At 37.9% G+C, this 18,468-nt stretch overlaps 1 protein-coding gene across 1 annotated transcript in view; it reads left to right on the top strand.

Annotated features, from left to right (window-relative positions):
• PEPD (peptidase D) overlaps positions 1-18,468 on the top strand; it is a 221,362-nt gene that overhangs the window by 165,277 nt on the left and 37,617 nt on the right. Inside the window, exon 12 of the mRNA XM_084645129.1 lies at positions 4,559-4,707. Coding sequence (XP_084501255.1) covers positions 4,559-4,707 — 149 coding nt within the window. The remainder of the gene's footprint in view (positions 1-4,558; positions 4,708-18,468) is intronic.

Here is an 18,468-nt window from a genome sequence, read left to right as displayed (position 1 = left end):
CGCCATTTTTTCCTTTGAATATTACCCATTAATAGTTATTTTCCACTAAAAATGGCAAAACTTACTTTGTCTTCTGTAGGACCAGAATTGTTGCCTTGTAGAATGCAAACCAAAACACACAATCTGTCATATGTTATGAATTTCAGTATAGATGTTAATAGTTGGATTATGATTGGTACTAACTCATACTGTAGTTATTTCACTATAACCTAACCGCAAGATTTGAGACCCTGGCAAATATATACTTGCTTTCCATATTTGATATCAATCTCAGTGGGTATGTAATGTCTTCCCACACAGTACTTGTTTATTCCCTTCTGATAAGCTGGTGTGACCTCTTTGGTCATTTGGGTGTTTTGAAATAGGCCTTATCTGGTATCGCTAGTATCCTCTTTCTATAAATTATTTTTATTACAGCTTTTGTTATAGGGGGTGGGGAGAAGGTTTGAAACACTGTTGGACAGGTTTGTCCTAAAGAGATGTTAATGTGTTAACAGTGATACTAGGCTTTTAAGAGGTAAAGAATCATATAGTCACAAAAGAATGGAACAGATTTCAGTCAAATAATGTATTAAGTTATTACAAAGTAAGTTATTTACATTATGAATATTAAAATAAATATCCTCCTTTACAGCAACTTTCATAGAACTAAAATATCAAAGCACAAACTTTAATTTATGTCAGTGGCTACTAGTACAAATATGTTTAACTTGATTTATAGTTGTGGAGCCTATGTGGTTATAGCTAGCCAGAAGCCCCCTAGTGGAGATGCAGCATAAGTCAGCAAAAAGAAATTAGCACAGCTCATAAAGCTCATGCTCAAATAAATTGGTTAGTGTCTAAGGTGCTACAAGTACTCCTTTTCTTTTTGCGAATACAGACTAACACAGCTGTTACTCTGAAACCTGACATAAGTCAGCAGGAGTTCTTTGGCCAAGATATCAGCTACACCATATCCCTGAACAACATTATATAAGCCAACAGCGTACTCATCTATCGGCGTAGTTGCATCTAGTGGTTTTGCCAGCAAAGCATTGTCAACTAGGGGATGTAATTTTTTTCGTGCTCCTAGGCAACATAGCTATGCCAGCAAAACTTTGTAGTATAGACTAACCTGAGGTGAGTGTCTCTCAAAAATGTTGGCTGAATATCTTACCCAAAATCCGAGAGAGACCTTTATGCATGCCTTTTAAGAAGCACATGTTGCTTGAGAGCTAAGGGATCAATAGAATTTGTTTATAATGTAGTAGTAACTCTGGATGAAATCCTGGCCCCATTGAAATCAATGGAAATGTTGCCATTGACTTTAATGGGGCCAGGATTTCACCCTCAGAGTATACATTAATGATTTTTAATAAGTACATTTGCCACCTAAAAGATTCATATTTATTTCTGGCAAATTTACTTAGTTGATTCTGATTTTAATTTAATATGTTCAAATGTTTGTTTTTTCTTTTGTTTGGTGGTATCAGGGCTCAATCTATTTCATGATCACAAAATCAAGCATTTTGGCAGGGGAATGACTTCTAAGGCAAATGGCTTGTGCTCCAGAAGCCCTGCTTCCATTTAAAAACAAGTTTTTAATAGTTATGGTTGCAAAGATAACCTCAAAAATGTGAACTAAGTGTCCCTCCTGAGCCTTCATAGCTCCTGAAAGAATGGATAATAGATGGTAACGGCCCCATTCACCTGTCCCTTGGCCTCTAGTATTGTATCCCTGGAATGTGACATTTTTCCAAGATACAACAAAATTAAGCATTTATTGCAGTAGACAGGCATCCAGTATTTTGTTTTATCTCCCTGCCCTGCTGAGACCTGCCTGCAAGTGGCCTCTTCTGTAACTTTCTCCACAAAGGAGAATTTAAATTACAGTGCATTCTCCTTTCACTTGTTCGATAGAACCAGATGGGAAGGGGTCATGGAGCCAGGAATGCAGGCTAGGCAGCTAGGCTGCCTAGAGGATAAAGCAGCAGCCAAGGAATGAGGAGCTGAAAAGACGAATCACTGAGCCTACTATAATTTCCCCTCTTCCCCAACATGTGGTGAACACAGCTCAAAAAACCACCCAGCATCAAAAATAATCATTGCTGAAAATAATCACTGACAACGATTACATGACTGTGAGTCATAATCATATATGTTTGGGGTGGAATGGAATTGGAATGAAGGTTATTCTGTTTCATGGAGATACTATCAATTGACAATGCTGCAGATTTTAAAGGTACTTGCTAGAGAGTCCAGTCCCATTGTCCCTGTGGAATATACAGGGCTTTGGCTATTATAGAAGGAGATGCTATAGACACTTAACAAGTGTCTAAAACTTGAAGCGCAAAGGGTGAATGTTGGTTGAAACTAGAGGTGTTCCTCTTTGATTGCATAATAATAAAATGAACTTACATATTCCTCTTTATACCAAGGTTCCTCACAGCTTTGTAAATTAAAGTGATTTTGAGTTTTAAAACAGAAAGGGGGGAAAAAAGCAAAATGGGACAAATGTGTTTTGTTTAATTGACTGCACTATGAACGGCTGGGGAAAGAGAATTCAGTAACTTTACACACAATAGCTAAAAGCTCTAAAATCCATATTGTTTGAGATAGTAATTGTTGCCTAGGAGCAGTGAGAAGACCTATATCGGCAGATATCCGACTGTGGCTCATTACATGGGAAATGAGGAGATAATTCAAGTGCTAAGGGTCAACACCATACAAAGTCTTATATTGATTGTGGGAGAGCACCCATTACATGTATGATGATTGGGGGTGATAAGCCTTTCTGCTGAATTTTGAGTTTGCTGACACTGAGGCAGTGCCTTATCAGAAAGGCTTGTATCTGCACAGTATTGCAAGTGTGTAATCTGGCTGTCACAAGGACACAGAGTACCACTTAGAAATCAGCAAGAATGATGGCAGCTAAGTTGTAGTCCTACAATGGTAAACGTTTGATTCATATGTCGAATAAATATATTTCTCAAAGGGCAGGGCAAGGTTTATTGCCCCAGTAAAACTTCCTATTATGTGCTTAAAAAAGAAAAAAAATCTCCAGTGTTTTCTGTCTTTGATGCAGAAAGATGTATTAAATGATTCACCTCAACATGCAGATAATGTGTTTCTTAAAGTCCTATTGGACAAGTTTGTCATAAAGTGACATGAATGTTCAGAGCAGTGGCACTCAAACTTTAACAGAGAAACTGAGTTTAAACAAAAAATAGATTTTGACAATTAGATGCACATGGCCACGGTTTAATTAACAATACTCTATTAAGTTTTGGGGCTGGCCTCCCTGGAACGCCCTTGCTTCTTTTCACTGAGATACAAGTAGATGTTTCTTCATCTGAAAAATTGGTCATATGGGCAGTCACAGATCCACAGGATCAATACTACACTCTAGCTTTTAAACAGTCTCTGGGAGGAATCCCTTCAGTAATACAAACCGCAAAGGGTCTCATTTTTCCTTCAAGGTAGGCCATGCAGCCTCACCTCCTCCAGGACCAAGTCTCTGGGCACAAACACTTCTGCTTCACACTGTGAACTATGCTCAGCAAGTCCAGATGAGAGACTCATGGTCAGATAGATTTACATTCTTTAGGGACCAATGTACCTCATCAAGTATTTTCAGAGACACCAGGCAACATTTCTAAAGCAACAGGATTTAGTAGTCAACTGAAACACAGCATCAGAATTCCTTAGGTTAGCACAGAGAAATAAACATTAAGACATAGACCATTTTGCCAAGCCAGAGCAATCCACCAGCCAAGCTGTAATGGATTCTGTTTCAGGCTGTGTTCTTCTCTGACCCCTTTGTCAGTCCCAGGTGAGAGCAGCTAGCCTCTTCCAGAAGCCCCCTCTTTATACCCTGCTTGTCACCACTCAGTCCTTTTGTTCGAGCTGGTCTCTGTTCAGCTACCCTGCTGAGAGGTGAAGGGAAAACCTCCTTCCTCTTGGTCATTGATTGTAGGTTGGCATGATCTGGTCATTGGGGCTTCCCATTGTCTCTTTCGAATTCTGCATTGATATGGGTTGGTTTCAGCAGTTCCAGACAGTTCCTTAGCAACCCATTCATTGCATTCCAGACAGCAAGGCAGGAACACACCCTCATGTCTTCTGTGATGCCATGAGAGCCCTTCTCTACCCCCACCCCACTGGATAGCATTGCAAAGTACAGCAGGAAACTGAAGTGCACACAGGATTCGTAAAAAAATCTCAAAAAAATCCCATTTTGTCAGAGGAGCTATAATTTGAGAGACTGCCGTGGATGCCTGCTACTCTTAAATCTTTTTCTAAAGGAACTGCCTTTATCCCTATTCATTCTTTTTACCCTGTGCTGAAATTCCCAGCAAGGGTGCTTGTTCATCATGTTCTCTGTGATGTGGATACCTGCCTACAAGGAAATACTGTGAAATTACCAACTCGTTTCACTTAGGTCACAGAACAGTGCTTTTGGGTTGTGATAATTTTGGCCTAATCTGGTTTAAATAAAGTCAGGAATGTAAAAAAAAGTGTGTTTATTCTACTACTACTCTGGCATTTCATTTTTCACATTTTCCCCCTTTCTTTTCAGCTTGTTTGACATGGGAGGAGAATATTACTGCTATGCTTCTGACATTACCTGCACTTTTCCAGCAAATGGAAAGTTCACTCCTGACCAGAGGGCCATCTATGAAGCAGTGCTTAAGTCATCTCGTGCTGTAATGAAAGCAATCAAACCAGGTAAAAGATTACTATATGTCAACAGAAATTGATAAGCTTAATGGGAGCATTCAGGCTGTCAAAACAATGATGCTGAGACTCAAAGTGTTGGAAGAAGCAAGAAACTGATCACCAGATCATAGTTTAATAAAAATAAAATTGTATGATGAGAGTCCTATTGCTAGGCTTAAATGGCTGTTAGTGGAACATAGAAATGGCCGTATATATTGCTCATCCAGCCCAGTATTTTCAGGAAATAACATACGATGAGAAATTTCTGTCTTAGTTAATATTCATTTTTCTCTGAATACCTTAAAGGTGGCAGTGGTGGTTGTTATGTCAATTTGTAAATTGGCAACATTTTGTGGGGATTTTAGTGATGATTGCAAGGTTCAAAACTGGGCAATACATAAGTTTATTTCAGGCATTTAGTTTTTTAGTTTCCATGTTACTTAAATAGAAAACTTTTGCTGAAAAAGTGAGTGAATATGTATTGGGGAATATACTTAATTATCTTGGAGGGCATCAGAAAACAGACTATGGAATACTATGCATTGTGTCCTTAAATTACATGTGAGCCGGTTCATCTAGCGAATTGTACGTTTTCTTAGTTGAAGCATCTACATGGAGTAATTGCAGAAAACACTGCAGTGAAAATCTTGTTTTTTGTCATTCTGTTTTCATTCAGTTTAGCAAATAAATGCTTTTAGAACTAAATGCTTTTAAAGCTAACTGTTGTGGTGAGCTTGAATATTTCAATGGTGAAGGTACTTGAACATTTCTAAGTATTAGTAATAGACTAGCTTTAGCTTAATTCACAAAGTACATTTCTCCTTTAATATTACCTTACCAGCTTTCAACCACCAGACCTTAGGAAGCTTTTTAGTTTGCCAGTTAGAACATGTTATTTCCATGTTATACAAGCTGGCTGCACATATAAGTGCTGCACATCCAGATAGGATTGTATTGTTCCACTTCAAGCTAAGATTATCTGGATCTGAAGTCTAGATATTTGCCAGTTTAATAATAATGTACAGGCTCCATCATCTATCTAATTTTTCCCCTCAAAGTCCTGGTTCCTCCAGTCTTCTTATTTTTCTCTACATTTTATTGCAAGCTTTAATTGTTTCATTTAATATGTATTGATAAAGTTGATTTCTAGTATGTTGCTTATTAGTTTTGGGAGTTGAAACCTAAAGCAATGTTATGTTCATAATAATATAGAGATTTTCTAAATTAACTTACCCATTTACTTTAACAAGGTCACAAAATTAAGTTATATTTCTGAAACTACTTGCCAGGTTCTCAGCTAGCTTTGTGAATGTACCAAGCCCCTAAACAGCCTTCCAGATGAATTATTTTAAATTTTAATATTACTAATCAGATATTTGGCATCAGATCTTTACTGTTCTTTCTGAAAACACCATGTTGCTTTTAGCTTCTTGTCTAGTTGGAATATTGGTGCAAATATATTTATTGTACGTTCTTGAGGCTGGTAATCACAAACAGTGGCACATAAAGCAGGTTGAATTCATATGCTGCAGACTGGTTTTGATGTTGCTGCCAATATGCACCATAGTATTATGATGCATCCATGTAACTGTGATCATGGGAAGTGTCCATGAAAATACAAAATCTTCCACTGTAGAGACAAAACCCTTTGGGAGTTCGTAGGGCTGTTGCACCCTACCTCCTCAGCAGCCTCTGAACCCTTTTCCCTGAGCAGTAAACATGAAGGAAGCTCTGAGAGCAGAACCTCGTGGGTTTCTTTACCCTTTTTTCCCTTCCTATGTATTCTTCCTTGGCCACATTATGTTCCTAATAATCTTTACTGCTGAAAATGATGTGGGAGCATGTCATAAAGGTGGTTAAGTGAAAAGAATTTGCAGAAGCGCTGATTACCTGTGTTCTGCATGAAAGCTAGAGCTGTTGAAAAATGAAAACCTGTTTTGATTAAAATGTTGAAGTTTCCATTTTGAAGTATACAGAACAGACTGACATTTTTCTTTTATTCACAGTTTTTAAATTTTAAAAATATCAAAAACATTATTGAAATTGTTATTGAAAGTTTTCATTTGCCCAACCCTACTTTTGACTTGAGGAGAGAGAGGATGGTGTGAGTGGGAGACCTGACTTTGTTTTTGAGGATTTTTCACCAAAAACTTTTTTTCCAAATAAAAACCCATTTTTACCAAAGAAACTTCCCTTAAAATTATTTTGACCAGTCCTAATAAAAACTCTTGTTGACTACAGTTTGATCAAATAATTTCAATAAAATCATAGAGGAGGAATGAAAATGTTAGAAACCAGAGTGAGGGAAAGAACTGTGATCTTTATAATATTTTGAAATAAAAGAAATGATCTCCTCTCTGCCTAAGAAAATAAAGCAGTATAGTTCTGCCTACTAGGAAACAAGACGCAAAAAACCTGTCAATTCAAGTGTCTTTTAAATATAGCCAGGCTCCAGCATATTTCAATCAGCCTTTTTAGCCTCCTGAAAGTCCTTTGTTCATTCCACTTCTACTTTTTTTTTTCTACCTCCATTTCCAAGTGTTACTCACTATGCAAAGAAAACCGTACAATTATAAACCCCTAATGTGGCAGGCTCCAGAAAAAGAATTTGCACACACAACAAAAATCAGCAGCTACTTTTTTTATAGAAAATAATATTTCTCTCCAATTGTAGAACTGGGTTCTTGGTTAATTTTGCTTGCTGGCATATGGTCATGTAGGACTTTGAGTAGCCTTTTCAGAAAGTTAGAGATGCCAGTAAAGAACTATTTTCAGAATATGAAATATATATCTATAGCTAGGGCTTCTAGATACTATGATAATAAAAATAAGAGGTTATTACTATATAAAGATATGAAATAAATGCTCTTTTTGGTTACATCATGTCATCTTCATGGGGAATACATGCTGCTAAAGAAAGCTAGCTCCGTTAATTGATGTGCACAGGATTTTTACACGTACAGTTTAGGAATTAACTTTTGAAACTTTGGCTCTCAAATGAGGCTAGTGATATCTCTGAAAGTTGATTTTGCTTCTGTTTGTTTCTATTGAATCTAATTTCTATTAAAGAATAACTTCAGAAGGCTCCCAAAGTTTCAGATTCTGTTATAGCAAAGCATTAATTTGACTCTGTTCTCTGTATGGGTCAAAATACATATAATTCAGAAGTTTGCATATCCTAGATTCCAATCCAAAAACAAAACAGAAAAAATCCCTGTGGGTTGCAAATACTATGTTCTGCAAATTGAGAAACCATCACGATGGAATTGTAACTCAAGTGCAACAGCAATTATGCCACAAAACTGATTTGTAGGAAAAGGCATATTCAATTCTATTGCACAAGCAGCAACTTTGGAACCACTAGACTATAGCTGTGTTACCAATTAAAAAAAAAGTTTGACCGCGTTGTTGATTAAAAATGAAAGTTTGAAGAATAGTAATTGTAGGGAAAAGATGCAAAATGGGATGTTTGCATGTGATTAGAGCAGACATTTGTATCAATTTTCTTGATAGGTTAATGATAAAATATTTCAAAAATAGCAATGGAAAGAAACTGCATTTCTACTTATGTTGTATTCTTAATGTTTCATAACCATCTCAGCTAAATCCATGGAAAAAATCAGAAGGGAAATATGGGGACAGATATATATAAAGTACTGAAATTTACATAATTTAATGATATGATTCATCAGCTATTCGCTTCAAATATCTGTGTCTCGAATGCAAATCTTAATACGCATACAAACATATATATACAGATACATGATCACATACAATTTTTGCCACAGACCCCTGCCTCATTAAGTGAACATTATGGATAGTGCTCACTTAATGAACAGCTATTATATATATTTTTATCCTCATTGTTAAGTGTATAGCCGCATGCCTTATTTGCTGCACCTGCTCTGAAGACAGAATTATTAATTTCCTCATGGGCTTTTCAGTGGTGCTCATCACTATAATATCTAAGTGCTCAGAAATATTAACTAGTTTATTTTCAGAACATCCCTTTGGGTGAAGGGGTATTATCATCCCCGGTTTACAGATGGGGAACTGAGGCAGAGAGATTAAAGTCAAAAGTATCCATTAATTTTGGGTTTGAGATGCCTAAGACATGATTTTTCAGAGTACTCTTGTCACCTTTGCATTTGAATCAGACAGCTTCCTCCACACCAAAAGCACAGGAGAAAGTCTTGCCCAGCTTACAGTTCCAATGTCTAGACACAGACCTGGCCTCACCCTCTGCAGACCAGAGCAGCAATTGCAGAAGAAGTTGGAGAGGGCTGGGGGATGCATGTTGCCAGGGCTGGCATTAGGAGGCAGCAAGCAAGACAATTGCCTGGGGCCCTACGAAGCTAAGTTACAACACATCTACAGAGTCACTGTGGGTAAATGTAATGCAAATATTACAGTAATCTCTAAAAGTGGAAATAAATCACACGAAAGCAGCGGTTTGCAAACTGGGGGGCACACTCTCCTAGGGGAGCACAGAGGAAAGTTTTTGGGGTGGAGCAGAGACACAGGTGGCTCGGGCTTCAGCTTTGGCCCTAGGCAGCAGGGCCCACTCCTTAGTTTCTGCCCTGGGCCCCAGCAAGTCTAACAGTGGCCCTGCTCATTGCAAATGGAATCTTCAGGGAATTTAGCTGCATGCTCTTTCAAGTCTCAACTGAGCATGCGCAAGCTGCAATTTTCTCAAAGGCTTTTAAATTGGCTAAATTTGGGCAGATTTTCAGAACAGCAAAAGGCCATTCCTAACAAAAAGACCAGCTCGTGCCACATTTCAAGTCCTTGCTCCAATGCTCCACTAGAGCTTCTCAAAGAAAGGTCTCCAGAATTTTTTAACAAGGACAAAACATATTTTTCTCTAGCCTCATTCTCAGAAATGACTGAGACACTTTGACTGAAATTTCAAAATAAATAAATAGAATAAAATAAAATAAAAAGCTGGAGGCAGTCACCCAGGATATAAAATTTTAACCCAAATAATTAAGCTTTGGCAAAGTTATAAGCAACTGAATGCAAGGTTTTAAAGTGGGAAGTTTCAGGAAAGCATAATCATGGGCAGTGCTAAGAGCCCCAATAGACGCAAAGAACTAGTATCCTAATAAAATATCTTCTCACACACACACAAAATATGAGTACTCTCAAATAGGTGGTTTCTGCCTCCAAAACTAATGAAGATATATGCATGTTTAAATGGATATTTATAATTATTATTGCGGACGATACCAAGCTGGGAGGGGTTGCAAGTGCTTTGGAGGATAGGATTAAAATTCAAAATGATCCGGACAAATTGGAGAAATGGTCTGAAGTAAATGGGATTAAATTCAGTAAGGATAAATGCAAAGTACTCCACTTAGGAAGGAACAGTCAGTTGCACACATAGAAAATGGGAAATGACTGCCTAGGAAGGAGTACTGCGAAAAGGAATATGGGGTTCATAGTGGACCACAAGCTAAATATGAGTAAACACTATAACACTGTCGCAAAAAAAGCGAACATAATTCTGGAATGTATTAGCAGGAGTGTTGTAAGCAAGACACAAGAAGTAATTCTTCCACTCTGATTAGGCCTCAACTGGAATATTGTGTCCAGTTCTGAGCACCACAATTCAGGAAGGAGGTGGAAAAATTGGAGAGAGTCCAGAGAAGAGCAACAAAAATAACTAAAGGTCTAGAAAACATGACCTATGAGGGAAGATTGAAAAAATTGAGTTTATTTAGTGTGGAAAAGAAAAGACTGAGGACATGATAACAGTTTTCAAGTACATAAAAGTTTGTTACAAGGAGGAGGAAGAAAAATTGTTTTTCTTAACCTCTGAAGATAGGACAAGAAGCAATGGGCTTAAATTGCAGCAAGGAAGGTTTAGGTTGGACATTAAGAAAACCACCCTGACAGTTAGGAAGTTTAAGCACTGGAATAAATTGCCTAGGGAGGCTGTGGAATCTCCAGCTTGGGAGATTTTTAAGGGCAGGTTAGACAAACACCTGTCAGGAATGGTCTAGATAATTAGTCCTGCCACAGTGCAGGGGGGCTGGACTAGATGACCTCTCAAGGTCCTTCCAGTTCTATGATTCATTGTTTGGTTAGGCCCAGTTTTAGCAAGGTGCTTACACAAGCGTGGGACCGCTGAGTTCAGTGATTCGTGTGGTTAAATGTCAGCACATGCTTATATACCTTGATGAATCAGGGCATTAGTGTGGATCCCATACAAATATCCATAGCTTTTGCAGCCGCTTTCTTGGATTTGTAAACTAGTTTTACTATACGTTGGGGTTTTTTTAGGATAGGGGTTAGACTCTCTACATTTCAGCAACCAGTAAAACTCTTCATCAAAAATTGGAGGGAGTTATTAAATAGTGAGGTCTGCATTCTCTTTGCCCTCACCCATTAACTTAAAATATTCAGAGAATTCTTGTAAATAATTATGATCTCACAACAGGACTGGTCTTCTGACACCATTTTGAAATCCCAGTTTAATGAAGAGATATGAATATAAGGAAAATATGACCTGTGTATACAAATAAAAATGTTACCCATTAGTAATGAAAACAAGAAAACTGTGTAGACAGCATGGTCTGTTGCTTAGTGCCAAGGGACTATAGTTGTGTTTCTCTAGCACTGATTTGCTATGTAACCTTTTGCAGGCCACTTCACCTCTCTGTGCTTCAGTTTTTCTGTGTAAGAGATGGGTTCATACTTACCCAGCTTTGAAAAGCCCTTTACCATCCTCATGTCAATACTGTTACATAAGGCTAGTAATGTTCCAGTAATAGCCCACCACACAGTAGCAAGACTGCTGAAAACTGTGGTATTTGGGCAATTACTGTAAAATAGTCCAGGGGTTCTCAAACTTCATTGCACCACAACTCCCTTCTGACAACAAAAATTACTACATGACCCCAGGAGGGAGGACCAAAGCCTGAGCCTGCCTCAGCCCTGCTGCCCCGGGTGTGAGGGCCAAAGCCCAAGGGCTTCAGCCCAAGGTGGAGGGCCTGTAACCTGAGCCACACCAGTTAAGGCTGAAGCCCTCAGGCTTTGGCTCTGAGCGATGGGGCTTGGGCTTCAGTCCTAGGCCCCAGCAATCTAACGCCAGCTCTGGCAACCTCATTAAAACGGGGTTGTGACCCACTGTTTGAGAACCGCTGGAATGGTCTATTTTATAAGGTTATAACAAATGATAGTGTTGCTATGCCACCACCATTGTTTCAGGTGACTTATAAAGGTATTTACCGGGTCATTATAATGAGTATTTAGAAGACATCAATAAATACACATATACAAGCTAAATCCTAATTCTTGAGGACATAGTGCTGGTGACATTACATCTTTTAAATGTATTATTGCTTTAGACACCAGGTTGATAGATGGAAACTTTTTATTTCCTTTATTCAAACTTAGGTCCTTGAAACTACTTGGAATTAATGTTCTAGATAATAAGAGATTTACAGTGCACCTTCCATTGTTCTCCTGTTTAAGTTAAATACTCTACGATCCTTAATTTGTAGGCCCTACATCTATTCTTTACAGTGAGATACAGTCACATTCCAAGCTTTATTTTTAAATTTATGGACATTTTCAAAAATGACTACTCTGTTTTGTTCAGTCGCTCTCTAGTTCTTGATTTCATTTTCCCAGGTATACATCATATTATATGAAGAGAATTAAACACCTCTTTCAGTAAGGTCTATTATTCTAAATTCCTCTTTCTCTAGTCAACTGTTCACAAGCAACAGCTAAGGCCAACTTGGCAACCATTCAATTCCCTATCTGTACATTTATATGATTTAACAAGCTTGTATCTCAAGTCCCCACTGAACTGAAATTGCAGTCAGACATTATTTGGGCAGCTGGGCATATTTGTTGATTGATGTTGTTTGTTTCAATAAAATATGCAAAATTGTTCCAGATATGCACAAAAGTTGTTCACCAAGCCAGCTTATATCCAATGTGAAAGCTATTCTCCTTAATGACATCACATTTACAGAGCTACATATAGGAGTCTCATGGCCACAGAACTTTCAAAGTTGGCATTGGCATTTAGGGGTGTGGGCATATCCCTTGAGCCCTCCATTCTCCTTTCCAAAAGAGTTAACCCCATGTCTCCTCTACCTCTCCAGATGGAGTTGGCAGAATCCCCTCCTGAGAAGGTCAGACTTTCCTATGATGAACAATGTTGGGAAATGTAGTCAAGGAAAAGTTCTTCTCACTCCAAGCACCTCAGATAATGATGGACACGGATGTCGCTGGTATAGTGTGGAGCATAATTAGTAAACTTGACTGTTGATAGCCTTTCAGAGTTGAGGCTCCACGTAAATTTTCTAGTGCTGAGGACCCCTCGGGCTGGTTCTCAGTCATGGACAATATGGTTGTCCTGTAATACCTCAACCGAGTGGGCACATGGTCACTTGTCATATCAAAAAGCAATTAATCCATGGGAACAGTGAGTCCAAAACAAAGAAACCCCATCTGGCAGATGATGACCTGAGTTGAGGGGGTAGATTATTGAGTGGACGTTCAAACCCTCAGTGGCATCTTTACTGACTGAGGTCATCCAAATGTGGACTTGCATGTTAGAACTCAGAGCCAGTGTCTGAGGTTTTGCTCAAGAGTTAGCAGGGGCCTGCAACTTGTAGCATTGTCATTTTTCATTTGTGCTGGAGAAATACCCAAAGGCTTGAGTTAGGATTGGGGTCTCAGTGTGCTAGGTGCTGTACCACACATAGGAAAGCACAGTACCTTCCCTTAAGAGTTTATAGTCTAATTTCAGACATCTTCTTTTATGTTACAGGGGAACATGCTCCTTGAAATTTCAATTAGATGCTAAATAGGTCCTTTGATCCTACGTGAACTCACTCACTATACCACCTCTTGTGGAAAGTTTTTTTCTTGATGGCCATAACCTTGACTATTGGGATCTATAAGTTACTGACTGTTATGGGGTCAGGTCACCCTTTAACACCTTGTATAGGGAGAAGGTGATATTTAGGCCTCATCCAAAATTTTCACCTAAATCAATGCATATCGCTGCCTGTATTTTCCCCAAAGCCCTATAGCTGTCCTGGGAAGATGAGCTACATGTCCTGGATATCAAGAGAGTAGTCAGTCCCTACTTAGAAATAAACCTTTTAGATGGTCCAATACAATGTTTATGATCTTTGGAGAAAATTGGGCCACTTCAGCTCACATCCTACCTGAAAGGATAAGGCTGTACATTGTCTTATGAGATGGCAGATATTTCAGGGCTGAGGCAAAGGGTGGCAACTTCAGTGACATGTATCTGTAAAGTGCCCTTATCTGAAAAGTGTAGAGCTCAGTTTGCATCTTCACAAATCAGTCAGTGTCACATCAAGAACTGATTTTGGTTTCGGGAGAGCAGTTCTGCCTGTTGAACAGTGACTGAAGAAGTCAGCCCTCTTCTTGACAGGAAGGTTACAGCTAGCTAGTCTCCTGCATTTGGGTTCTTATAGTCAATTTCATTTATGAGAACAAATTACCAAAACAACTCCTGTACTCTGAACATATTGCCTCTAACGGAGCCACACTGATTATAAATGATTCAGAATTCAAGACCTAAAGCTTTTGGAGGCTGAGAAGAACTGAGTAATGGCTATACAGGCTGTAGTCTTGATTCCCTTGGAAAATAGAATGTAAGGTTTGAGTGATGTGCATCCTTGAAAAGGATTTGTGGCTGAGCGGTAGGCACACAACTCTGTGGAGGACGTATGTTCAGAGAACAAAAGCTACAGTGCTGAGTAACACCTCTTGTATACAAATAAAATGTAGAGAATGCTTTTTATACAAAAATCAACTTGAAAAATTCAAAGGTGCCATTTTTTTTCTGCTCTGTTTTTGCTACTTAAGTATGTTCCAAAAGGAACAAAATGGAGAAGATTGTTGGGTTTAGATAGTATAAGATCTGGGCATGAAAAAATCCAAATAATGTTAAGAACCGGTTAAAGGCACTAATAGCTACAGATTTGACATAGGATAATGTACTATTGATGACTTGTTCTCCATGTTATTAAATTGAGCGCACATGCTGTCAGGAATGTATGCAAATTCAGAAATTGTAAGGTCACAGATTACTTATTAAACACTTATTTTGAAGCATGATAGTTCCATATCTCACAAGAGCTCAGGTTTATTTCTGTATATTACAGTTCCTTATGCTGTTTTATAATGTCATTAATCCTATGTGTTCTACTAGAAAGGAAAAAAACTTAAACACATGAAGAATATCATTGTAACAATCCTATTAAAAAAGAACTATGATCTCATTCATAAATGCTGTTGACTACAAGATAAACTTACTAAAATATGACAGGTTTCAGAGTAGCAGCCGTGTTAGTCTGTATTCGCAAAAAGAAAAGGAGGACTTGTGGCACCTTAGAGACTAACAAATGTATTTGAGCATAAGCTTTCATGAGCTACAACTCACTTCATGCATCCGATGAAGTGAGCTGTAGCTCACAAAAGCTTATGCTCAAATACATTTGTTAGTCTCTAAGGTGCCACAAGTACTCCTTTTCTTTTTATTAAAATATGTTTCTCTCAATCAGAGATTCAGTACGTGGTTTTTCCATTTAAAATTCATTTATTTTTATTTTGTGTAGTCCACATTTTTATTGAGTTATAAGTGCATATTAGCTGTCAGTTGTGCTTTTTAAGGACAAACGTTTCTTTTAATTGTTTTTTTTTAAAGAATTAATACAGTTTTATCATGCTCTAAATTGGACTTTTTGACAGCAGCATTGCAGAGAGAGACTGGGGAAGACATGAGGTTATTTCATGTTTGTTTATTAATTTCTATCTTTCCTACTTGTATTACGGAATTATTTCTGTCCAGGTTTTCTTCTTTTCATGCAAACTACTGCAAGTCATTTTTACTCTTCTGAGATATCTAAAGCGTGGCAGTATTTCTTAGGCATAGAACATTTATAACTTAAGTTGAGGATTTCATATTGATTCCCTTGAAGAATAAGTGTTTTCAGAGTGTTACAACTAGTCCTTGATATTTAATGAATCCCAACAGATAACATGGCAATATACTTTTCCCTTTCAATTAAGAATGTGCTCTTGTGTTAAAAACAGTTGAAAAGAATCTAACCCTTGTTCATATATAATGTTGCAGCAATTAATAGTCCATTCTCTATTGAATTATGCCTATAGTATTTTCCTGCTGATAGGATAGCATTATTTCTTTGTTCATAAACTAGATGCACTCTGTTTAAGTATTAGTTATGTGTGCGTGACCCAGAAAAGGTATTGTGGCTTGCCATTGTAACTTAAATCAGAATTCATCAACATAAATTGTTCGCTAAAGGCGGCATGGCCATCCCCAAAGGGGGTTAGAAAGTGGGAGGCAGACAAAGTTCTAATATTGAACAGCAAGCGACATTAATTGATAAATTGAAAATTTACAACTTTTTAAAAATTGTTACACAAGTCTATGAACTAATGCGTGTGAATCCTATTGTGTTGGGGTGAGAGTCACTGTTAACCATACAGACTAACTACCCAGAGTTAGCATTAGCTAACAGTAGGAGATGAAAGAAAAGGGCATTATTCTCTGTCAAATTCTGCAAATCTTTCAGTCCCTCAAAGCAAGAAACAATCCGTTGTAATGTATGATCATCTTTTTTTCCCTAGATGCAAGATTTCAGACTGAGAGTCTCTCACTATGAACCCCACTGGGAGCTGTTCTTTTCAGATGTAGGCTAACACACAGCAGTTGACCCATGCAGAGTGACCACTGCAACATTAGAGAGGCAAAAATAACAGAGTATTCCCAAACGTATGAAACAAGGCACTTCTGAGAGAAGGCTGCCATTGTGTCCCTGAACTCTCTCCATGTGGCTTAGGTATTGTAGAGATCTCAGACCAGTTGGAATTGCAGCATATGCAAGACCTACAGTAGATGCATTGCAGTAATACAAGAACAAACGTGCAGCCTTAGACCCAAATTCTGCAAAGATTTATTCATGTGCTTAACTTTAAGCATGTGAGTATTCCCATAAACTTCAGTGGCACTATTCGCATGTGTGAAAGGACATGGGGTTGAATTTACATTGTTGCTTACATTCTCAGCATTTCATAGAATGCTAAATTCATAGAATTTCTCTTTATTTAATATAGTTTTATGTTTCTATTATTAAATTTGAGAAATAACTTCCCCATTACACCTTACTGGCTATAGCTGTGACACTGCAAATACAAGTTTTGGATACTGTCATTGTGGGGGAATTGACTTTTTGTTCACATGGTGTCTGATCTGCAGTACTTTACTTCCAATCCAATATTCAAGGGATTGCTATGTGTTGCCCATAGTAATTTTCATTGATGTGTGAGGTACATGAGTCCTTCAGACTTGATACCACATCAAGGTAGCTCTTAGAGAACCAACCTACCAGAAACAGAAGATTATGTCTGGACAAGGTTAAAAATTGCCCTGAGTATTATCTGAGCTAAGTTTTCTCTAACCTTCAAAGTTTGAGTTTCCCAACTAAAACTAAACCCTGAAGTGCTGCTACTCTTACCCCAAATATGTGCATCTTTGAAGATCTTGTGTTGAAACTGACCAGGCATGATACATTCTGCTGTGCTTCACTGCAGCTTGTTTCAAAAATTGCATCTTTTCAGGCTTCCTAATAAAATGTTGTTTAAAAAGAACCCACAGGTGTGCAGTATCCATTCAGCTGACTTAAGCTACTGTGCTTTAAGAAAAATGTCATCCTAGTTTAGAATTATCTTGGTGGATTGACACACATTAAAAATCATCAAAATATAGGGCTTATAATGGAAGAAGTAACTGACCGTTATGTACATGTAGCAACAAACTATTGATTACCGGTGCAAAATAGGGCCCAAGTTTCAAACTTGGGTGCCTAAAGATAGGCACCTGAATATGTAGTACATTTAGGTAAGTTGTAAGTAATCATGCACCCACTATGCAAAATTGAGATCAGGATACAGTTTCCCCACATTTTGGGTTGCTGGCGGCAAAATTTCCCCAAAGTTCAAAGGTTTGTGGATTTGAGCTATGACTTTGGGCCCATTTCTGGTCATCAAGAACCCAAACGTAGTTGTAGATTTTAGTTCCCTTACATCTTACTTTGGTTTGTTTTTAGAAGATAGAGATTCTTGTTAGCAGTTACCTGCCATTTTTTGTCACAGCTACATAGTGAAGGCTAAGAAACATGCTCAGCAAACTAGTTTATTCAGCCACTTCAACAGGACAATGCTATTTATAATAAAGATTATTGTTAAATTACACCTTTTTTGTTGATGTTCAGGGGACATTTGCCAGGCCAGGTTCTTTGGGAACCAAATCTAGAAAACTGAAAACAAATTATTTGCTGTCTGATCTGTTGTGCAAAGGGAAGCTTTGAAAGTTTGAAATGTAGCAACTTTTTCAACAAAACAAAAAGAGAAGAAAGCATCATCTTTCTTATTAAACATTATTTAAAATGTATTTGCTTAGCATTTTAGGAAGCTTTTGTTTTATGTCTGCTATGTTTGTTACGTGTCTAGCCAATTTTAACATGTTCCTGTGGTTCACTGGCTGAGACAGGGATTGCATAGTTCGTCTGCATTTTAGTGGCACTACCAGGGGATGTCGGACCTTTTGCCCTTGTTTGTAGACACTCCGAAATTAAATATAACCTAACCTTAACACAGTTTTGGGAGAAATTTAGTATAACCTTGCACAGTATTTTTTTTTTTTACAAGTATTGTGACATCTGTACTGGCAGATCACTGCTAAATCAC

The sequence above is a fragment of the Lepidochelys olivacea genome (genome assembly GCF_965140295.1).
Source record: "Lepidochelys olivacea isolate rLepOli2 genome assembly, chromosome: 12".
In the NCBI taxonomy this organism is placed as follows: Eukaryota; Metazoa; Chordata; order Testudines; family Cheloniidae; genus Lepidochelys; species Lepidochelys olivacea.
This window is presented reverse-complemented; position numbering and strand designations above follow the sequence as displayed.